The 19,687-nt window shown below is 38.1% G+C and overlaps 1 protein-coding gene across 1 annotated transcript in view; it reads right to left on the reverse strand.

Annotated features, from left to right (window-relative positions):
- Positions 1-19,687, reverse strand: part of tiam2a (TIAM Rac1 associated GEF 2a) — a 358,836-nt gene that overhangs the window by 205,371 nt on the left and 133,778 nt on the right. The window contains exons 2-3 of the mRNA XM_048601453.1: positions 16,894-18,105; positions 4,058-4,493 (exon numbers count right to left, since the gene is read on the reverse strand). Coding sequence (XP_048457410.1) covers positions 4,058-4,493; positions 16,894-18,105 — 1,648 coding nt within the window. The remainder of the gene's footprint in view (positions 1-4,057; positions 4,494-16,893; positions 18,106-19,687) is intronic.

The raw sequence follows: 19,687 nt of genomic DNA on the forward strand, positions 1-19,687 counted from the left end.
AACGAAATAGAAAATAAGTATTTTGGGGTCAGCAAGTATATAACACAAAAATAAGTTACTTATTCCTTCACTTGGTGTAGTAGACATTTTATCGAGTAGAAATTCAATTTTGCATAATTAACTGGCAAGTTTATTGGGGAGCCAAAAACAGTTTCTTCAAATCTAATTGATTGCTTTTCCAAGTCACAAAAACAAATGGATATTATCCCATATAGGCTTCTACAATACATTCAATAAAGGTTTCACAATAAAGATTATCAGCAAGAATAAGTAGGCATCAAACAAATGCATTGCAACAGTACAATGAGGCACCTCATCATCAACTTCTCAGGGGCATCCAGGTATTGGCAATAAATGCTGGTCTAGCAAGCAACATCCAGATTTCGATGAATAATAAAAATCAGAACATATGGAATTAGAAATAGCCTTGAGTTGGAAATTTGTTGGAAGATAGGAAATATAGCTTGTGAATAAGAGGTAGGTACTTTGATTGGCAAGATATGGCAAGTGACATTTCATAGTATCATTGAATGCCTACAGCGTGGAAGCAAACCATTTGGCCTATCAAGTCCACACCGACCCTCTGAAGAGCATCCCACCCAGACCCACTCCCCTACTTTATCCCTGTAACCCTGCAATTCCCATGGCTAATTCACCTAGCCTATGCATCCCTGGACACTATGGGCAATTTAGCATGGCCAATACTCCTAATCTCTCATCTTTAGACTGTGGGAGGAAACCGAAGCACCTGGAGGAAACCCACATTAACATGGGGAAAACGTGCAAACTCCACACACAGTCACCTGAGGCTGGAATTGAACCCAGGTCCCTGGCACATACTGAAGATTCTTTTCATGAATGACTAGGATAGCGAACATAGAACTGTATATCCAGCTCTACAGATGGTACCAAGTTAGGAGGGAGAATAAATAGTTCAGATATGCGGACGAGCTCAAAAGGAATAAAGTCAAATTAATTGAGTAGGTAAACCAAAGAGAATTCAAAATAGGTAAGAGTGAGAAAATTGATTCATCCTCCTTTATTCCAAAATAAAAATACTTCCTAAATTGTGAGAAACAAGGAACTACAGAATTCCATTCCTGATAGTCTGGTAGAGTTGGAAGCTCTCATTGCATTTGAAACATATTGAATATGCACTCGAGGTTACAGGCCAAGAGCTGGAAAGTGCATTTGGCTCAATAATTCTTCTTTCAAGGCTTGCAATGGCATGATACCCCAGATGGTCTCTTTTGTCCTGTAGACATTTGGCAATCCAAGCACACAAGCCAACAGTACAAAAAAGACTAATGCAATATTTGCCTTTATCTCAAGGAAACTGAAACACAAAAGGAGAGAAAATCATGCTGCAGCTATCTATAACCATTGCCAAATTCTATCTGCAGTACTATGCTCAATTATGGACATCAGAACTCAGGAGGAGTATATTGGCAGATCTGTTGGTGCAGTTTGACTAGAATGGCACCAAAAGTTAGGATGTTACATTTTGAAGGCAAACCACTTAAACTTAGTCTCTTAGACTTCAGGTCATATGAGCTAAGCAGTGATCTGTTTGAAGTGTTCAAAACATTTCCATAAATTTAGTCGTAAAATTCCAGAGAAACTACTGTCTGAATCAAGAACAGGAAAATATATCTATTCTTAAAAGCTATGGAAATGCAATTCAGGAATTGAAGATCAGACAGTACTTTTAGTCCTAGAACACACTTATCGAAAAGGTATCGACTCTTGAATGCTGATGTTTCAATACTGAAACCGATAGTTTTTTTTTTGTAAGTACTATAGGATTTGTTAGGATTTGGATCAAACGTGAAACTAATCAACCATGTTACAATTAAATGAAGGTGCAGGTGTAATGGGCTGAATGGCCTAATCTAGTTCCTATTTAGCAACCTAAATCAATCAAAGTACTGACGTCTGATTTTTCCACTGTGTAAAGCAGTGCAATATAATTCAGATTTGAAAGCTACACAAGGCTCAAATAACACAATAGTACCTATACCAATATTTTTAACCAAAAGAAAAGAACAGCCCTGTGCCTTAAAAACTATGCAATGAAAAAGGTTTGGCAAAAGGCATTTTTCAGCTCATAAATCCAAAATTCACAGACAGAATGCTTCCCCTGGTTTGGTTGTAAGTGTAGTATCTGCTTTCAAATAATGGACAAACCATATATCAGCTTTACATGCTTATTCAAAGCAGGTTATAGAATATATTTTTAATGACACTGCTTCAAACATTTCATTTTCAGAGGTATTAGCAGCATTTGAATTTTTAAAACATACTTTGTAATAAACATAGGCACAGTAGTTTATCCAGAAATTTTACCTTTCATATAGATTAGGATAGCCAGACTACCTTAAGCCAGAAAAGCAGTCAATTTCTTCGGTGTGGTAGTTATTTTTTCCCCACAGCAATACTTCCTCAATCAACGAGGGCAGGTCAAATTGGATTTCAAATGAATAGTAAGCAAGTTAAGTTAAAAACCCAATGGTGAATGGATTTACCTAACAATGATTATAATGGTCCTCAATATACTGCTTGAAATATAGTGACACACAAAATGTTACTAAGATTCACAACGGACAGTTGACTACAACGTAATAAAACCAGCCATTCCCAAGCAAACCAAGTAAAAGTGCTAATGCATATAAAAAGGTAGAAACGGGGGATTATTCAAAAAATATTTGTGATAGAGAAGCAGTCTGTATCCCTAAAGAGCTCATCTTCACAAAAATTACAATTACATAAGTGAAAAAAAAATCAATAAGAGAAGAGATAAAACTAAAAGGAAAAGCCTACAGAAGAAATGCAAATCTCCAGGACTAGAGAGTTTCTTTAAATCCCTGGAAGGGAAACTAGGTGAGAACATTGTCAATGTACCAAGTGTAATCATCTAAAATTCACATGATTTAGGAACCATCCCTGTAAGTTGGAAAATTCTACATGCAACTCTGCTGGGTGTTGGAGATGGGAACCTAGAAATAATCTAAGCTACCCTAACATTTGATGCTGGGAAATGATTAGCATTTACAATTAAACATAGGAGAAATGAAACTTTATAAATCTGTGATGGTTCTTCCGGATTAGCTGAAGAGTTTCAAAGGGTTGGTTATGCCTGATGCATCTGGTTAATTTTTTGAACAGGTGACCAAGTTATGTACATTCTCTGCATATTATTTAAATGGGCTCCTTAAGGCATTTGAAAAAAATCCTCTACATGACTGTTGGCTAAACTTGAAGCCCATGGAATTGAAGGTGAAGGTGAGTTATTGATCTGGTTAAGAAATTGTCTGAACAGCAGAGGGCAGGATAGGAGTAATGGACAAGCACTCTCATTGGCAGGATGTCATGCTTGATGTCCCATAAGGATCTGTGTCGCAGCTTCATGACACGTTGCATTTATTAATCACAAATGAAAAGATAGAATACAATGTATCCAAGTTTGCTAATATTATTAATGTTATGCTTCTATTTCAATCGCTGCTTAATTGTTTATCTATTAATATGTTTATAAAAATAGGCAAACAGTGAATGAACTTTAAATGCAGGTAGAAGTTAAGGTCTTTCATTTTGGACCATAGAAGGGATTGAAAAGAGGACTTCCTAAATGCTGGCAAACTGGTATCCCTGGACAAACATTTTGCAGGAAGGGGCAGTTATAAGTGAGAAATGGATGGAGGCTGTTTGAGGTACATGGATTATTAAAATATAAAGATACAGGAAAAAAAAACTTAAAGCTTAATAAAATGTTAATCCCTATGACTGGAGAACTAATAAGCAAAAGGGACAGAAGTTACGCTACAGCTTGCAACCATGGTTTCACTACACTGGGATTACTGACAGTGGGTCTAAGTACTGCATCTTAGAAACAAAACTGCTCTTGATGGGAGGGGAGTAGAGATTCACCCAATGGCATCTGGATTCAAAATGTATCCATCAGATATTTATTCTATTAAGGCCAATTGTAAGACTTAATCCAAAAATTTAGTCAGAGACAGTTTCAAGCACTACATATCAATTGTTTTTTAGTAATTACCTTTAAGAGAAACCCAATATTGTTTCCACTTTCTGCAGGGTGCAAGTTCCAATTTTCTCTCCTTCTGATGTGTAATAAGAGGTTTAAAAGACAACCAGCCAGCCTTTCGCACAAACCCCTGTTCTTTTTCATACAATAAATCCAGCTGTTCTAAAGAGCTGAAGGAATCACTGCTGGTTTCTTCACTTCCTGTAGACTGGTCTGCATTTTCCAAAGACATGTGACCCATTTCCAACTCTCGCATGAAGTTCTCATAAATGCTCTGTCTCAAGACGTCATTACCAACTGCATTGGTAGAGTTACTTCTGGGTGGCAATGTATAGCTGAAGCCAGGTGACCACAGTAAACTTGATACTTGGGAAGGAGAGCTAGTATCCACAGTCACGCCATCAACTCCACTATCACAATATTCACTTGTATCCTTGGATTTAGAGTCCTGCAAAATTGACATGATTTTTAAATGACGGCAGAAACAGATTAAACAGAAAGTTTATGAATGCACCATTAACATGAGATTTTGTCACATACCATCTAACCAATGCCAACACAAATCTAAATCAATGTAAAGATAACACTTCAAATGACAGCTATGCATCTGAGCACATGCACAGTTTCTCTCTCTCATATCTGGAGAAAGCAAGGGAAAGTAGAATACAAGCAAACTTAAGAAAAGTGAACTGAAACCACAACTGAGATAGTAGGAACTGCAGATGCTGGAGAATCCGAGACAACAAGGTGCAGGGCTGGATGAACACAGCAGGCCAAGCAGCATCATAGGAGCAGGAGAACCACAACTGATCAGGTTTTAAAAGTTAAAGCAAATGCAAATACACAAATAATTGAGATGTTTTCAATAATGGAAGACTGCCATCATTAACTTAGCATGTTTGTCATCCACTTCAAAGCGATATAATCTTTGAATCAGAGCACATACAAAAGTACCCCCTCCTGGTGTCACTCCAGTAAAACTGCACTATATCCTCTCCAAAGCCATAACATCATTTAAGTGAGGTGACCAGAATCAGATAGAATACTCCAATGGACTTTAATGATTTTAGAAGGGTTTAAGCACAGCTTCATTGCTTTTCTACTCTAAAACTTCCAAAATAAAAATAACTATCTCATATGCTTTGAATTTTCCAGGTCCACATGAGGTTTTTAAGAAAGGTGGGTGGGCAACTTAATTGGCTAGAAGGCAAATTTATGCTTCCCAATTGGTGAGAGGTTAAACATTTGTGATTAAGTTCTCAAATGTTTCAGATGAGTTGAGTTTTCTGATATTCGTGGTAGTGAATGTTTTGCATTCATTAGTAGGTCATGAATATTCAAAACACTCCAGCCCACCAGGGCTATGTTCATTAACATGAAAATGCCATCCAAAAACAATAAACACCTCCTCAGAATTCCAACTACACACATAAAACATGTACCTGGCAGGGTGTACCATTTCCACCAATTCCAATGAGTACAGATATCAACTTGGCTACTTCAGAAACAAGGTACTGATTTGCACAAATGCTTTTACTGATAGGATTGAATGCTCTCTCTCTTGCCTCTCTGTCTGAGATGTCCAAGGCTGGGAGTGGGTGATGAGCAGAGATTAAATGAGGCACCTGGGTTGCAAAGAGAAGTGCTGTCCAGGTGCCTTTTAAACATAGAGCCTGGAGTTTGAAACCTTGAAGTTCTTGAATTTCTTGTCCACCATTAAAATTTGGATTTTTACCCATTTGAATACATAACGAGTAGAGAAAAATGTGAAACCTATGGGCAACCTATTTCACTTCCTCTTGCTTTTCAGTTCCTCTCCACACACAGCAGAAATAAAAATTCCACCGAATGTCAATTAACCTGTCTGACCTATCTCCTACACTCTGCCCTCCGCCCGTCCCTCCTCCCCGCATTTTCCACCACCCTAATCTCTGCATTTAAAGCATCATCCTCTGCAATTTCCTCCACCTCCAGCAGAATGACACCACTAACATAGCTTCCTTTGCTCTCCTCTCAGCTTTCTACAGGGACCATTATCTCTGACACCCTGGTCCAATCCTCCAACACGCCCCCATTACACCTCCCCATGCAATTGCAAAAGGTCCAAAAAACTTAATCATTCACCACCTGCTTTCTCATTATTCAAGATCCCAACACTCCTTCCAGGTGAAGCAGCCTTTCACTCTAGTCTACTGTATTCACTGCACAGAATTGGTCTCCTTTCCACTGGCGAGATCAAATGCAGAATAAGTGATTGCCTTGCAGGATGCCTCTGCTCGGTCTGTAGGAATGGCCCTGACCTCCCAGTTGCTTGCTATTTTAATAAACCATCTTGTTCTCACGCTGCAATGCTTCAATGAAGCAAAACCAAGATGAAGAACAATATTGTTTTCTGTTGAGGCATTTAACAACCTCAAGGTCTCAATACTGAAATTCAATAAATTTTAGAAACTGATCACATTATGTTTGTTATCCATTTTTCTTGCATCTCCTCCTCCACTCAATGTCCCCACCCATGACTTATTTGTGCCTTGCTTACTTTGCCAATAGAGAGGAACCATTCTCTCCCTTTAGCATCTTAATTTGCAACTATTTTACATCTTTCACCATTAACAACAACTTTTGCCTTTGCACTGGGTCTCTGCCTTTATGAAGAGTATATAAAAAAGTTTCCAACACCTTTCAGTTCTGAAGAGTCAAAATAGTCTTGAAATATTAACTCCTATTTCCACAGATACTATAGATTTGCTGAGTTTCTCCAGCATTGTTTATTAACTTCTGTCTTCGCAAATGGCAGGATGAGTATGTATACATGTGTAGGTTCCACTACTCCTGCAGCTCCACTTATAAACATATTGTCTAATTTATATCACCTCTCCTGGCTGACCTCTGCAACATAATCATTCTCCTCTTAAAAAGTTGAAGGGTTGATATTTGTCCTCTCTCACATCAGCAAATCAAAAATATTCAATTGAACATGCAGGCTAGCAACAACAGCCCAATATGACAGGCGTACAGATCATCTCCCATTTGCTATCGTTCATTTTGTGGCATTGCATATTGACAAGTTAATGGAATAACATTATTTGAATTACGTGCTGATGTTAGAAGGAGCATTTCTTTTTGCATAAAATGAACTATAAGCAACACTGTTATAACGACTCAATCCAAATTTTCTTTCCAGACTTAAAACAGACATAATTATCAGACATTTAGAATTGATCAACTTTGAATTTTTGAAATTCACAGGTGGGATGTGGGTGTTGCTGGCTGGCCAGCATTTATTGCCCATCCCTAGTTACCCTTGAGAAGGTGGTGTTGAGCTGCCTTTTTGAACCCACAATACCTCAAGGTAGGGAATTTCAGGATTTTGCCCCAGCGACAGCAAAGGAACGGTAATACATTTGCAAGGCGGGACAGTGAGTGTCTTGAAGAGAAACCTGCAGATGGTGATGCTCCCATATATCTGCTATCCTTGCCATTCTTGATGGAAGTGGTTGTGGGATTGGAAGGTGCTGTTTAAGGAGCAGTGGTGAATTTCTGCAGTGCATCTTGTAGATGTTGCTACTGAGCATCTGGTGGAGGGAGTGGATGCTTTTGGATGCAGTGCCAATCAAGCTGGCTGCCTTATCCTGGATGGTGTCAACTGCACTGTTGGGAGCTGCACTCATCCAGGCATGTGGGCAGTATTCCATCATTCTCCTGACTTGTGCCCTGTAGAAGTTGGAGAGACTTTGGGGAGTCAGGGGTTGAGTTACTCACTGCAGTATTCTTAGCCTCAAGACCAGACTAGGAATCAAGACTATTTGGATCTCAACCATGTACCTAAAATAGTACAGAAGTAAAATAGTCTGGATTTACAATAAAAAATAAAAAGCAGAATATGTCAAACATTACGCAGGTCAGCCAGTATCTGAAAAGGGAGGAATATTGTGGAGTTTTAAGCCAAGGAGGTTAGGTTACCTTCTCTTTTGTTGGAAATGCTGTGACAAAAGGTGGTTGGCATGTATCAGTCTAAACCCAAAAACTGTCCAGATCCTACTGCCTGCAGATAGACTGCTCCCGTTATCTGAAGATTTTTGTAGCGTACCGACCATTATGCAATCAATGAAAGTTCCCAATTCTAACTATGATCGAGGGAAAGTCACTGATGAAGCAGCTGATGATGGTTAAAGCCTAGGAGCTGGCCCACGCTATACCTGCAGTGATGCCTTGAGGCTGACATGATGGCTGTAACCACTACCATCTTTTTCACTGTCCTGGGTATGACCAGACTAATTAAAAAGGAGGCTGACTAGAATTTTCCAGTCAGTCTGTCTATCTCCAGGTTTTCTCAGGCAGCAGGGCCAGCTAGATGCTTGCAGGTGGCCTTCAAGGTGGTAGGCTAAAGGTCCAGTGCTTCAAGAGACCATTCCTGTTTTTCCAGGTACAGTACTTTACAGAGGGTCTTCCCATCATCAGATACTTCAAAAAAATTATTGGAATTTAAAAAGTTGGAGAGGAAAATCCTCCTCCATTTTGAAGCATCCTCCCTCTTACTTGCCCTCCTTTTAAAGCTGGAAAGCCTCCAATTTCAAAAACTCACCTAACCATCCTGAACTAGATGTTGAGCTGCACTCTGATCATTAATGGGTACTTTTGTGGAAATCACTGAGTAGTTTCTGACCATATTTCAGCCTGATGGGAAAGTTCAGAACTACTTTACCTATTTCTGTTAACATGTTATAAAAGGATGTAAATACATAACAAAACAAAGGAAATATTCTCCAGTATTGCCTTTGTTTTGTTTATATTTTGTATTTACATTCTTACTTTTATGATATTCCCCACATGTTTCTGAACTTCACTGTAAGGCTGAAATGTGGGTCAGAAATGTGTACTGTGCAATATACATCACTGATTCAGACTTGAATAGAGAAGACTAGGATTTAAAAAAGTTTGAGGGGATACAAAATTGGTTGTGGTTGAGAAGGAAGAAAAGAAACAGAGGCAGGTACTAATTAGCTCATCTGATGCACGAGAGGCAAATTAAGTTCATTCCTCAGAAGTGAGGTAAGGTAAGATTGGTCACAGCAAGTGGTGCAAAACAGAAATTAGAGGATCAGAGGAACTTGAAGTCCACAGATCCCCGACGATGGTTCAGAGAGATAAAAGGTGATCAAGATGATATATGATATACTTTCGTATATTCTCTGCCTCAGTTACACTAATATTAGAGTTGGTAGGCTGTGCTGGAATTAAAGCCACAGCTGGAATACTGTATGAAATTCTGATTACCAGTAGTACCAATTCTGATTACAATTAGAAAGAAGCAACTGCAATAGAGAGGAGTTCTTTGAGCATGCTGACTGAATTGATTCATTTTATTATCACGTGTTCCGAAATACAGGGAAAAGCTTTGTTAACGAGTGATATAGGCAGGTCACTGCAAGCAAAGGATGTACAGATCAAAAAAGACTTACAGGCATACAGATTATATTACAGGTTACATTATTTGAGGCTAGAGCCAATTCAACTGTCTGATAATAGCTGGAAAGCCACTGCTTGTGTGTGTGTTCAGGCTTCTGTATCTGAACTGGAGGATTTTAGTTATGAGGAAAGAGTGTTTACAAGCAAACAACTTTCATCGATCCAAAGAAAACAGGGAGACCTAACTGAAATCCTAAAAATTACAAGTGGCCCAAATAGAATAGAATAATAGGGAAGCATTACTCCACTTAGTTTAAGGATCCGTGACCAAGGGGCAAAGACTTAAGGTTAGGGTGTTGAGAGAATGAGGATTTGAAACTTGCTGAATGGGGCATTAGTGGCACTTTAAAAAGTTTTAAAAGGCATTTAAAAAGAAGTTGTGAAGTGCTGTAACCTATAAGACTATCACATCTATTATGGACTGAGAGCTGGAAAGTGGGATTAAGCTGGATGGCTCCTTGGCAGAATTGTCTCCTTACGTGCTGTTCATTGTTAGAAGTAGCTTTTTTTTCCAGAAATTAAAATCACAACATAGTAAAATGATTAATTATAACATTCAATAAACCTCAAGCACATTTATTGACAATGGCTTTCACCAGAGGCATGCCTATTTGGAATCCATGGAAAGAATAATTAAAGGCCTTTTCAATGACTTGTGCATGAATTAGGGGGAGTAAATGCCAAATATTCTTAAAGTAAAAATGTCAGTAAAACATAAAATTAGACTCGTTAAAGAAGTATCCCCAACATTTTAACAGATGACAGACTGTTTTAAGGTCCATCCTAAGATCAAGTCAACGGAAGAGTTTAATCAGCACTGATTACAATGCACATATTCAATAGCTCAATAATGCAGCTAACAATGCCTTTCACGGATCTGTGAATTTATCAGTCAGAAAATTGTTTTCTGCTTTCCTGTAACTCAGTTTGGCAAATGCCCAACTATACAGGCTTGATACTGTCATCCCCAGCTCAGTAAGCTCTATTATTATCCACTGAAACAGGAGAGATCTGATCTTCCAACTGAAAGATATATCTGAAAACTAAATCAGTACACCCAAGCTAACATTCCTTTCTTCCCTTGTTCGCCTAAACGAGTGCAGTTAAATAACATGCCACAGCACTAGTATTTTCTGCAAGTTGGTTTCGGATAATTCAGATTCTGATTTCTGGAACTCCCAACTGCAGCCATACAAAGGAGAAGCACACAACTGGAAATTATTTACCAAGGCAATACCACATCCACATAGGGAAACACTCTTTCAGAAAGGCAAGTAATTAACCATTTCCCAGTTTAAACTTGGCTTTTGAAATTTGTTTCTAGATTTTGGTTAACATTTCTACTTAATATCCACCTATTTTTTGATCATTTTCCTTTTTGGTTAATCATTTACCATTTTCTGTTGCTCCTCGCAGACAGTTAACACTTTCCTACATTTTACTAATTTTTGTAGCTTTTGGCTTGTGATTTTCCTGAAATTTTGGTTATTGGTTTTCCCCTTTAAATTCAATCATTATTCAATTTATTGGACAAAGATGAATAAGAAGTAGGAAAAGATTGGCCATTTTTGTTTCGTTATTGTCCAAATATTGACAGAACTGCTAATCAGCCCCAGCAGGAAATTTCACATTAAAGTAAATCAAAATGAGTTAATTGTAAAACTAATTTTCATTTAAAAAATGTTCATGTCACAGAAGTACATTGAATTTTTATGGCATGAATCAGGAGCCTTTGAATTAAGGAGAAAGGTTTAGGACCCTTGTCTTAGTGGACTTGATAGCATAGTCACTTAACCAGATGATTCAGTACTTGCCTCATTGAGTCTGTGTAAGACAACAGCCAGCCAGGACAATAAAATTAAAATTCTGACCAAAGTCATTGACCTGAAATGTTGGATAACAAGGTGTGGAGCTGGATGAACACAGCAGGCCAAGCAGCAGAGGATCTTTTCTGAAGAAGGGTCTAGGCCCGAAACGTCAGCCTTCCTGCTCCTATGATGCTGCTTAGCCTGCTGTGTTCATCCAGCTCTACACCTTGTTGTCTCGGATTCTCCAGCATCTGCAGTTCCTACTATCTCTGATTAAACTCAAATCTGTTCTAACAGCAATCCTTCAATTCCCACGTACTTGATTAAGTTTAAACATTTGATTTGCTATTTTAGCATTGCTGTCAATAGAAGTGAACAAGGCTTACCTTTCTATGAGCTGCATGGTTGGAAGTACATTAATTTATCTTAAAATAACAAAGTAATGAATTATAATGCAGATTCCCAGGATGCTCAGTGCTGTAGATCAACTTCAACATTTCAGTTTAGTAGTCACCTACAGACAAAGGCTGAGATAATATGGGAGAATGCAGTGAAACACCAGTAATTGGCACATCATGCCAAGCAGGTATAAGGACATTTCTTTTAATAAAAAGTACACTGCTAATCTTTAAGGCTGCTACCGCAGGTCACCCAACTTTTGAAACAGCATGATGGTCAAATTTTGGGAAGCTTCTAAAAGGGAATTGTAATGGATATGCCTAAAAACATCATTGTGGATTATCTCACCTTCCCATTGTCAGAGTTCATGAATTAGGAGCAGGAGTAGACTATTCAGCCTTTCAAACCTGCTTCACTAAAAGATAATAAGGTCTCAGATATTCTGTTACTTAGTAGTCCTGAAGAGAAAGAAGAACTAACAAAATTAATTGACACTTTCCTTTGCACAAGGACACCTATTGGTCTCAATTGTATGTTGATGACTTTTTACTATGGTAGGTAGGCTAAACTGTTTTGTTAACATGAATAGACTATCATTTGCTTTCCATTGTCCACTGATGGCCAGTTGCCACATGTGCAAAACACTGATAATTCGAAGTACTTTATTTTAAGACTTGTTACTTTTGAGCAGGAACTGCTGCAGAAAGCAAGCTACAACATGCACCTTTTACCAAGTCACAAGCCTTGAAGTTTTAAAATATGTTTGAAACCTGTTTCCAAAGATCCAGAATGGTCTGGAAAAGCAAACCAGTTCTCTGGCTATATGCATGAGAAAGGGTGCCTTCTCAACTTAATTGCATTGGAATCACCTAGCCTTTAACTCGAGTAATTGAAACCCTCATATTGCACTCTGATATTTACATATCCTGTTAGCTATTTTATCCAGTTTTAAAATGTTTAAAAGGGGAAACTCCTTTCTCATACAATATCTGTTTTGTATGTATGGCGTGTGCTTTTGTAGTACAATAAACCTTCCCTGAAGACAGCAGGTTAGAATAAATAATGCGCCTGTTGATGAAAGTCTACTGCTGACTTTTTAAAAGGCTGACTACAAACAAGCAGGGATTTGGGAACACACTTGCCTTGCCAAAATTAAACAATCCTGACTATGGACAAAAAGGAAGAACTGAGGGTTTCAGTCTGATCCCTCCACTGTCTGAGGCAGGCAGGCAGGCAAATGGAGAGGCAAACAGAATGTGAGGGAGCACTAGCCTACAGATGTCAAATGGAAATTGCAGCTTGGGTTTCAGGCTCTTTGCAGGACGGCAATTGAGTCTAACACATACAGTTCATCACTTTGCCTTAGAAGATCCAACTAGTTCGGAATTGAAAATAAATTGGCATGTTGACCAATGGGCTCGGAGGGAGGAAGGAGCTGGGAGAGGGAAATGTAGCAGGGGCAAGCCTAGGCCAGTAGCAACCTGCTAAAACAAGGTAGGACTCTACAGAAGTTTTACAGAAACATGCAAAAGAATAATAACCATTTCGGGTACCTGAGAAGGATCGCCACCACAGCCTTCTCAAGGACAACTGGGAATTGGCAATAAAACTGGCCTATCAATTGCACTCACATCCCAAAAGGAAGCAAATTAAAAGTTAATTCTCCCATTTGATGACAATTGTGAGCTGAAGCCTGGATGTTCACAAAGTTATAAACATCCATTTCTGGCAGGTGGCCTGGATATTTAGAAGTCAACAGCTTCCAAACCATGGGGGAAGAAGAAATTACTCGAAATTTGTCAACCAAAAATAGGCAGAAGGAATATCAATTCTTTCCTCAGCATATCAAAAAGGTCAGAAAGAAAACAATTACAGCACAAGATCTTTTCACAATTTATATATTCCCACAAGAACTCTTTCAGGAACTGCTTATAATGCCTTGCCATGGAACATTTATCCACCAATATACTCTCTTTGTGAAGTTTCTAATGTCAATATTTGAGCTGGAAGTTAAATCTGTTTTTACTGCTTCAGCTTGCTTAAAATTAAAATTCTTTGGATAAAAATCTCAAATATTTCAAGTCTAAAAATACAAGGAGGGCATAAAAACACTACTTAGAATTTGTAGGTTTGACCACGAAACCAACTATTACAGCAACGGTATTTTTTATTTCAAAACATAATTCTGGGCACAATCTTTGAATATTTTTTAAAGCAGGGGTAGGTATGATCTTGAGAAGCAAGGTTACAGGGGCAGCTGGGAATGTGGAGTAATCAGATCAACTACGATTTTACTGAATAGCAGAGCAGACCCAAAGGGCTAAAAATGTACTTCTGCTCCTAATTTGTATGTTCAGATGCATCATCGCAAGTGATTGGGATCATAGTTAAAAAATGAGCAGGAAACACGGTTACAATTCCCAGGTGTATACAGTTCTTTTCCCCAAATGTTATTATGTTTTCACTGCTGAGCTCCAAATGAACATACACATAGTCTTAGCTTCTAAGGAATTTCATTTTTGGAGTGTTGACTTTAGATTTATCTATAGGTGACTGCAGCAGCTGAACAAATATCAAAAATAAATAATAAAATTTAAAATTTTTGGTCAGAAGTTCTACAAGCTTCCAGAGTCCATTTTACTGCTGTACAGTGAGCTTACGTACCCAAAACACAAGCATATCAGGGATTTTAAACCACTTTCAAAATGTTGAAGGGTGAAATTTAGCAAGACATTTTAAAAAAACAACAATTTTGAGTACAACCTCTACATCAACATAACCGATAATCAGAGAATGAAGGAGAAGAATACATTTTATAGTTTGTCGACTTTCTAAACTGCTGTATCGGGATAAAATCCAAAATTAAAGCAATTGATTTAGCTTAAAACAAAATCAAATAGCTCAGGACTGGAATTAAATGTTATCAGATATGGTGTGTGAATGATACACAGTTGGTACATTTGACAGTGTTTAGATCAGTATGTGTTTAACTTGCAAGGCTGGTGTAATGTTCAGTTAACATGTAAAGAAGTGGATGACCCTAGAACATAGACAAAGGATTTTTTGACTCATCCTACCATTAATTCCCAAAAAAATAATTCTAGTTCATACAAGAACAGTCATCATCAACTGCAACAAATATTCAACTATCCAGACCAGTAAGTTTAATAATCAACTCAAAGATACCAAGAACTGCAGATGCTGGAGTCGGAGTCAACACAGTGTGGAATTGAAGGGTCCCAACCCAAAACGTCAGCTTTCCTACTCCATTGATGCTGCCTGACCTGCTGTGTTCCTCCACTCCACACTGTGTTGACGTAATAAATCAACTCGGTTAACATTTGAGATAATAAACCTGATCCTGATTGAACTTTACAAAAACAGTTATGTTTTGAAATAAACCTTCAACTCAAAGTAAACCAGAGAGTCGTAGATAAATATTTTGGCTTGGAGAAATGCCCACAAGCTTCAGTTGCCACAGGAAGAGAGATTTAACAGAAATCCATCGATGCTTTTTCTCAGTACATCAGTATTTGAGACACAGACAATGGTGCTGCTGCTGTTGAGAAAAATGGAGTCAGGTGTTCATGTGTAAATGGTTAAACAAGATGCTGGTGAGATTTTGGTTTCTGTTAAAAAGAAATGGAATAAAAATTGATGAGTCTTTTAAAGGTTTAAGGAATTGAAAGTCAGAGGTCAATTTTGCACTTTATAGGTGCATCCAGAAAGCTCAAATGGAGTGGAACAACTGTTAAAAGGAACTGGAAGTTTTGACATTGAATGATGTGGAGAAGGGAATTTTGCTGGTGAGCAAGGAGCGTCTATGGGACTAGTCATTTAATGTCATGAATCTGCCGGCAACACAGTACACAGTAAAAGGTTTTCAGAAGATACCTTCCAGTTGTATTATAATGTATACACTGGTATATCACTTAATGTATGACTTAAGTTAATTTTAGATTGCTTGTTACAGTAAATTCCTTAAAAATGAAATCTTGTCCACTAGTTTATTTGCATTATTTGATTTTGTAATTTATCTTTTAAAATGTCTTTGGTTCCCATGGGGGGGTGTGATAACAAGCTATTGTGTAGAATCTGCATTATTTTCCAGGAATAGATATTTTTATTTTAGTCAATTACAATTTTAGCACAGAGGAATGGCGACATCCAGGGAATACTTCTTCAGGGAGGGGAGACACATTTGGCAGCATCTTTCCTGCTTGACGCAGCAAAGTATCAAATAATGACCATGACCAGGTGCAGAATATAGATGAATAGAAATAAAGAGGTATAGCATACAAGAGCTGGGAAGTTAAGATGGAATCGTACAGGACTTGGTTAGGCAACAGCTGGAGAAGTGTTGTTCTGGTCACTAAACTATTGTAAGGATGCAACTCCACTGGAGAGGGTATACAGAAATTCATGAGGATGTTGCCCAAGCTGGAGCAATTCAGTTATAAAGAGAGAGACTGGTGTTGTTCACTTTCCTTCTCTGCCCCAAGGCAAACACTTGAAATGCCATAGCACACGAGGTTATGGGCCAAGTACTGGAAAATGCGATTAGAGGAGTAGTCAGGCGTTGGATGACTAGCACAGACACAATGGGCTTCTTCCCATGATATAGTACTCTATTTTAGCTATCACATTTACTCATAAAAGACTTTAGAGATAGTAAAAAGCATTCGATTGCTTCCCAGAAATTTGGGGGACCACTAAGCAAACTGATTTGACATTTGAAACATTAATTTGTTTCGAATGATGTATTCAAGTACAATAGAGAATAAAATTTAAATAAAATTAAGATAGGACATGGATCAGGAAGCAAATCAGAAAAAGTACTGAGGGAAAGTGATGAGGTGATCAGAATGCATAATGGTCTTTATTTTATTAATTATGACAATAAAACCAACATTGATATTTGAATGGCATTGTTACTATAATAGAAGCTGATTACAGCACTGCAGTATAGGAGTACAAAATCAGTAGACCAGCATAGAATCTTTTCTGAAGGTTTATGTAATTCAAGGTTAATTTTAAAATTCACATTTAACAATCCATTAACGGTTCTAACATTAGAGCATTCCTCTTCTGAGAGCATTTAATGTGAATGCCATTTCAAATTAGAACAACGTCATAACTTTCAAACTCCACCAAACCAAAAAGGTTACGTACCTGTAGTTTCCTCTTCTTTCTTGTGAGGCTGCCAGTCCAAGCACTTAAACGCCGCATTCGACCTTTTAGGGCAACTCTTGAAGAGCCATCATCACAGAGGTGTTTGGGCTTTCGACATGGAAGTGTATAAGAGGTATATTGTGTGCTTCCTCTATCCTCTTCGTCAGATAGAGCACTCATGCAATTAGAAAATTTTCTCTCAAACAAATTGTGAGGATTAAAAGCCATGTTTCTGTAGCTTTCTGAAAATTCATTCCCTGAAGGTATGCAAAGTCCTACACCAGCATCATTGTATAGCATTTGCAGAGAAGAGAGAGATGATCTTTGGAAGAGATGTTCATTATTTGGTAAAATGCTTTCAAGATTACTTGTCTCAGTAGCTTTCTCAATTATGTGCATTTTATCAAAATCACTGGTGTAAGCATGGTGTCCCCAGGGTAACTCCGGCCAGGAATATTCAGAGCTGATCGAGCTACCTTTGCTCGATTTTAATCGTTCCTCACCAAGCAAAGCACTCTGGTCCATTCGGTTTCCTTTACTACCATCAAATTGCACATCATTTTGTTTACTCAATTCCATTGCAGGAGAATATCTCAAAAGCTGAACTGGCCCTTGGGATTCATCACAGGGTGCTTTGCTGACACCATCACCACTGCCACTGTGAAACTCAACCCTTGCATCCCCATCAAATTTTCCCAAAGTTTTGATGAGAACCTTTGGACTGCTTTCTCCTTCTGGTTTCTTGAATTGAGTTATATTTTCAGTTATCCTATGTCCATTTAAAACATACTCATTGTACTCTGGAGCTTTAGTGTGATTGTCTGTTTTGTTAAGATGAAAGCAACGAAAACTGTTTGCAGATAATTTATCATTCGCGTGATCATATTTCCCCAGGTGACCCTGAAGGCATCTGACGTATGCTTTACTATTACTCATCATAGGCTCGCTTTGACGTGAAGAACTATAGAAAGTGTATCGTTGGTTGCTTTTGTGCTGAAAAAGGCAGTTTTTGCCCAGAGACCTTGCTTTGTAACCTATGTTGCTGCCACTATATCCCCAACCAAAAGAAGAGCGTGACTTTTCATCATTGGCATGAACACTTCGAATTTTGAGAGCACATGATTTCTGCCTGCCAACAGGCATCGACTTCCCCTCAATATTGCCTTTAGTTCCTTGCAGATTGTACTGGCTGTCTGAGTTACCCATCTTGCACTGAGAAGAGAAAACAGGAAACAGTTATCACAAAAAAGTAACTAATTGTTTTTATTACTTTGCAGAAATAGTAATAAAATGTATCCAGCTTTGAAATCAATTCCAGCATGCAGTTCTATGCAGAATTAATTAATACAAGAAAACAACTCTTCAATATCTTAGAATAAGCACCTAGCAAAGCAGTTTTCAATGGGATTACAGTCCTGGTAGTTCCATGTATACATGATGCTGCCTGGGCTGCTGTGCTCCTCCAGCTAAAATCTGAATGGTTGTGACACAGTCGCACCAGATTTGATTTACTTCTAAGACAGTAAGGGATATTCTTTAAAAAGCTGACATTCCACAGTTCAAATGTTTATAACAGTCAAGCCTGGTTTCTTCACATTCACACAATTACTCTACAAGATGTAATTTAAGCTGGAACACCAGGGTGTTTATCATCAGTATATCTTAATTACAGTAAATAAGAAATACATCAGGTATCTTGGGTCTGGACAATTTTGCTACCGTGCAATTGCCAATTGCTATTTACAGGGTGTGAATTGGTTTGAGTCTGTCCGCAAATGCTTTGTACACAAGTCAGAATTCAATGCAGGACAAAGTTGCCATTTGTAAGTGCAGGAAATGTTTATATAATCGGATCGTTAAAGCTACACCCAAACTTGAGAATGCATTCATAAGTATGAATGCTTGCAAGCCAGATGTTTGTAAATTGGGGTCCCCGCAGAAAAAGTTTCTATTGTAAATTATTACTTCTATAATGGAAGTGGATATTGAAACCCTATTTTTAAACATACAAAATACGGAGTCAAACAAAACAAAGACCACATCTTTCTCAATAAAAAATTTACACTTGCTGTCTTAATACCTTAACTAGAATCATAGAACCATTGAATAATTTTAACACAAAGGCGCCAATCAGGCTACTGCGAATATACCAGCTCTTTACAAAACCAACTCTGCTAATCTTACACAGCCTCAAAAATTTGCATCTGTGGGGAATGGCTATCCATGTGGTAGCAAAATTATGAAAGCAGGGAATGGCTGTAAATTGAGAGGGGGAAGTGTTCAACAAGACTTGGGTGTCTTTGCGCACCAGTTGATGAAATGAAGTGTGCAAGTACAGTAGGCAGTAAAGAAGGCAAACTTTATGTTGGCCTTCACAATGAGAACATTAACGTACAAGGAGAAGGATGTCTTACTGCAATCATACAGGCCATTGATGAGGCTATATTTGGAATATTGTGTGCAGTTTTAGTCTCTATCTGAAGGATGATGTCCTTACTATTGAGGGAGTGCACTGAATGTTTACCAAATTGATTCCTGGGATGGCAGGACTAACCCACCATTGGGAACATCCTGCATCGAACATATCTGGTGCATTACAATTTTAAGTTTCATTGAGATCCCACCTCATTCTTTTATACTCCAGGGAATATAATCCTAACAGACTCAAAATCTTCTCATATGTCAGCCCTGCCATCCCAGGACTAATAAGTTCCAACAGACTTTCTTAATTCACATTTGTCCAAGTGACTGTTAACTTAGCCCCAGATTCTCATCATTCTTAAAAGTTTTTCAC

This window comes from Rhincodon typus, chromosome 9, assembly GCF_021869965.1.
Source record: "Rhincodon typus isolate 14 chromosome 9, sRhiTyp1.1, whole genome shotgun sequence".
NCBI classification, from domain to species: Eukaryota; Metazoa; Chordata; class Chondrichthyes; order Orectolobiformes; family Rhincodontidae; genus Rhincodon; species Rhincodon typus.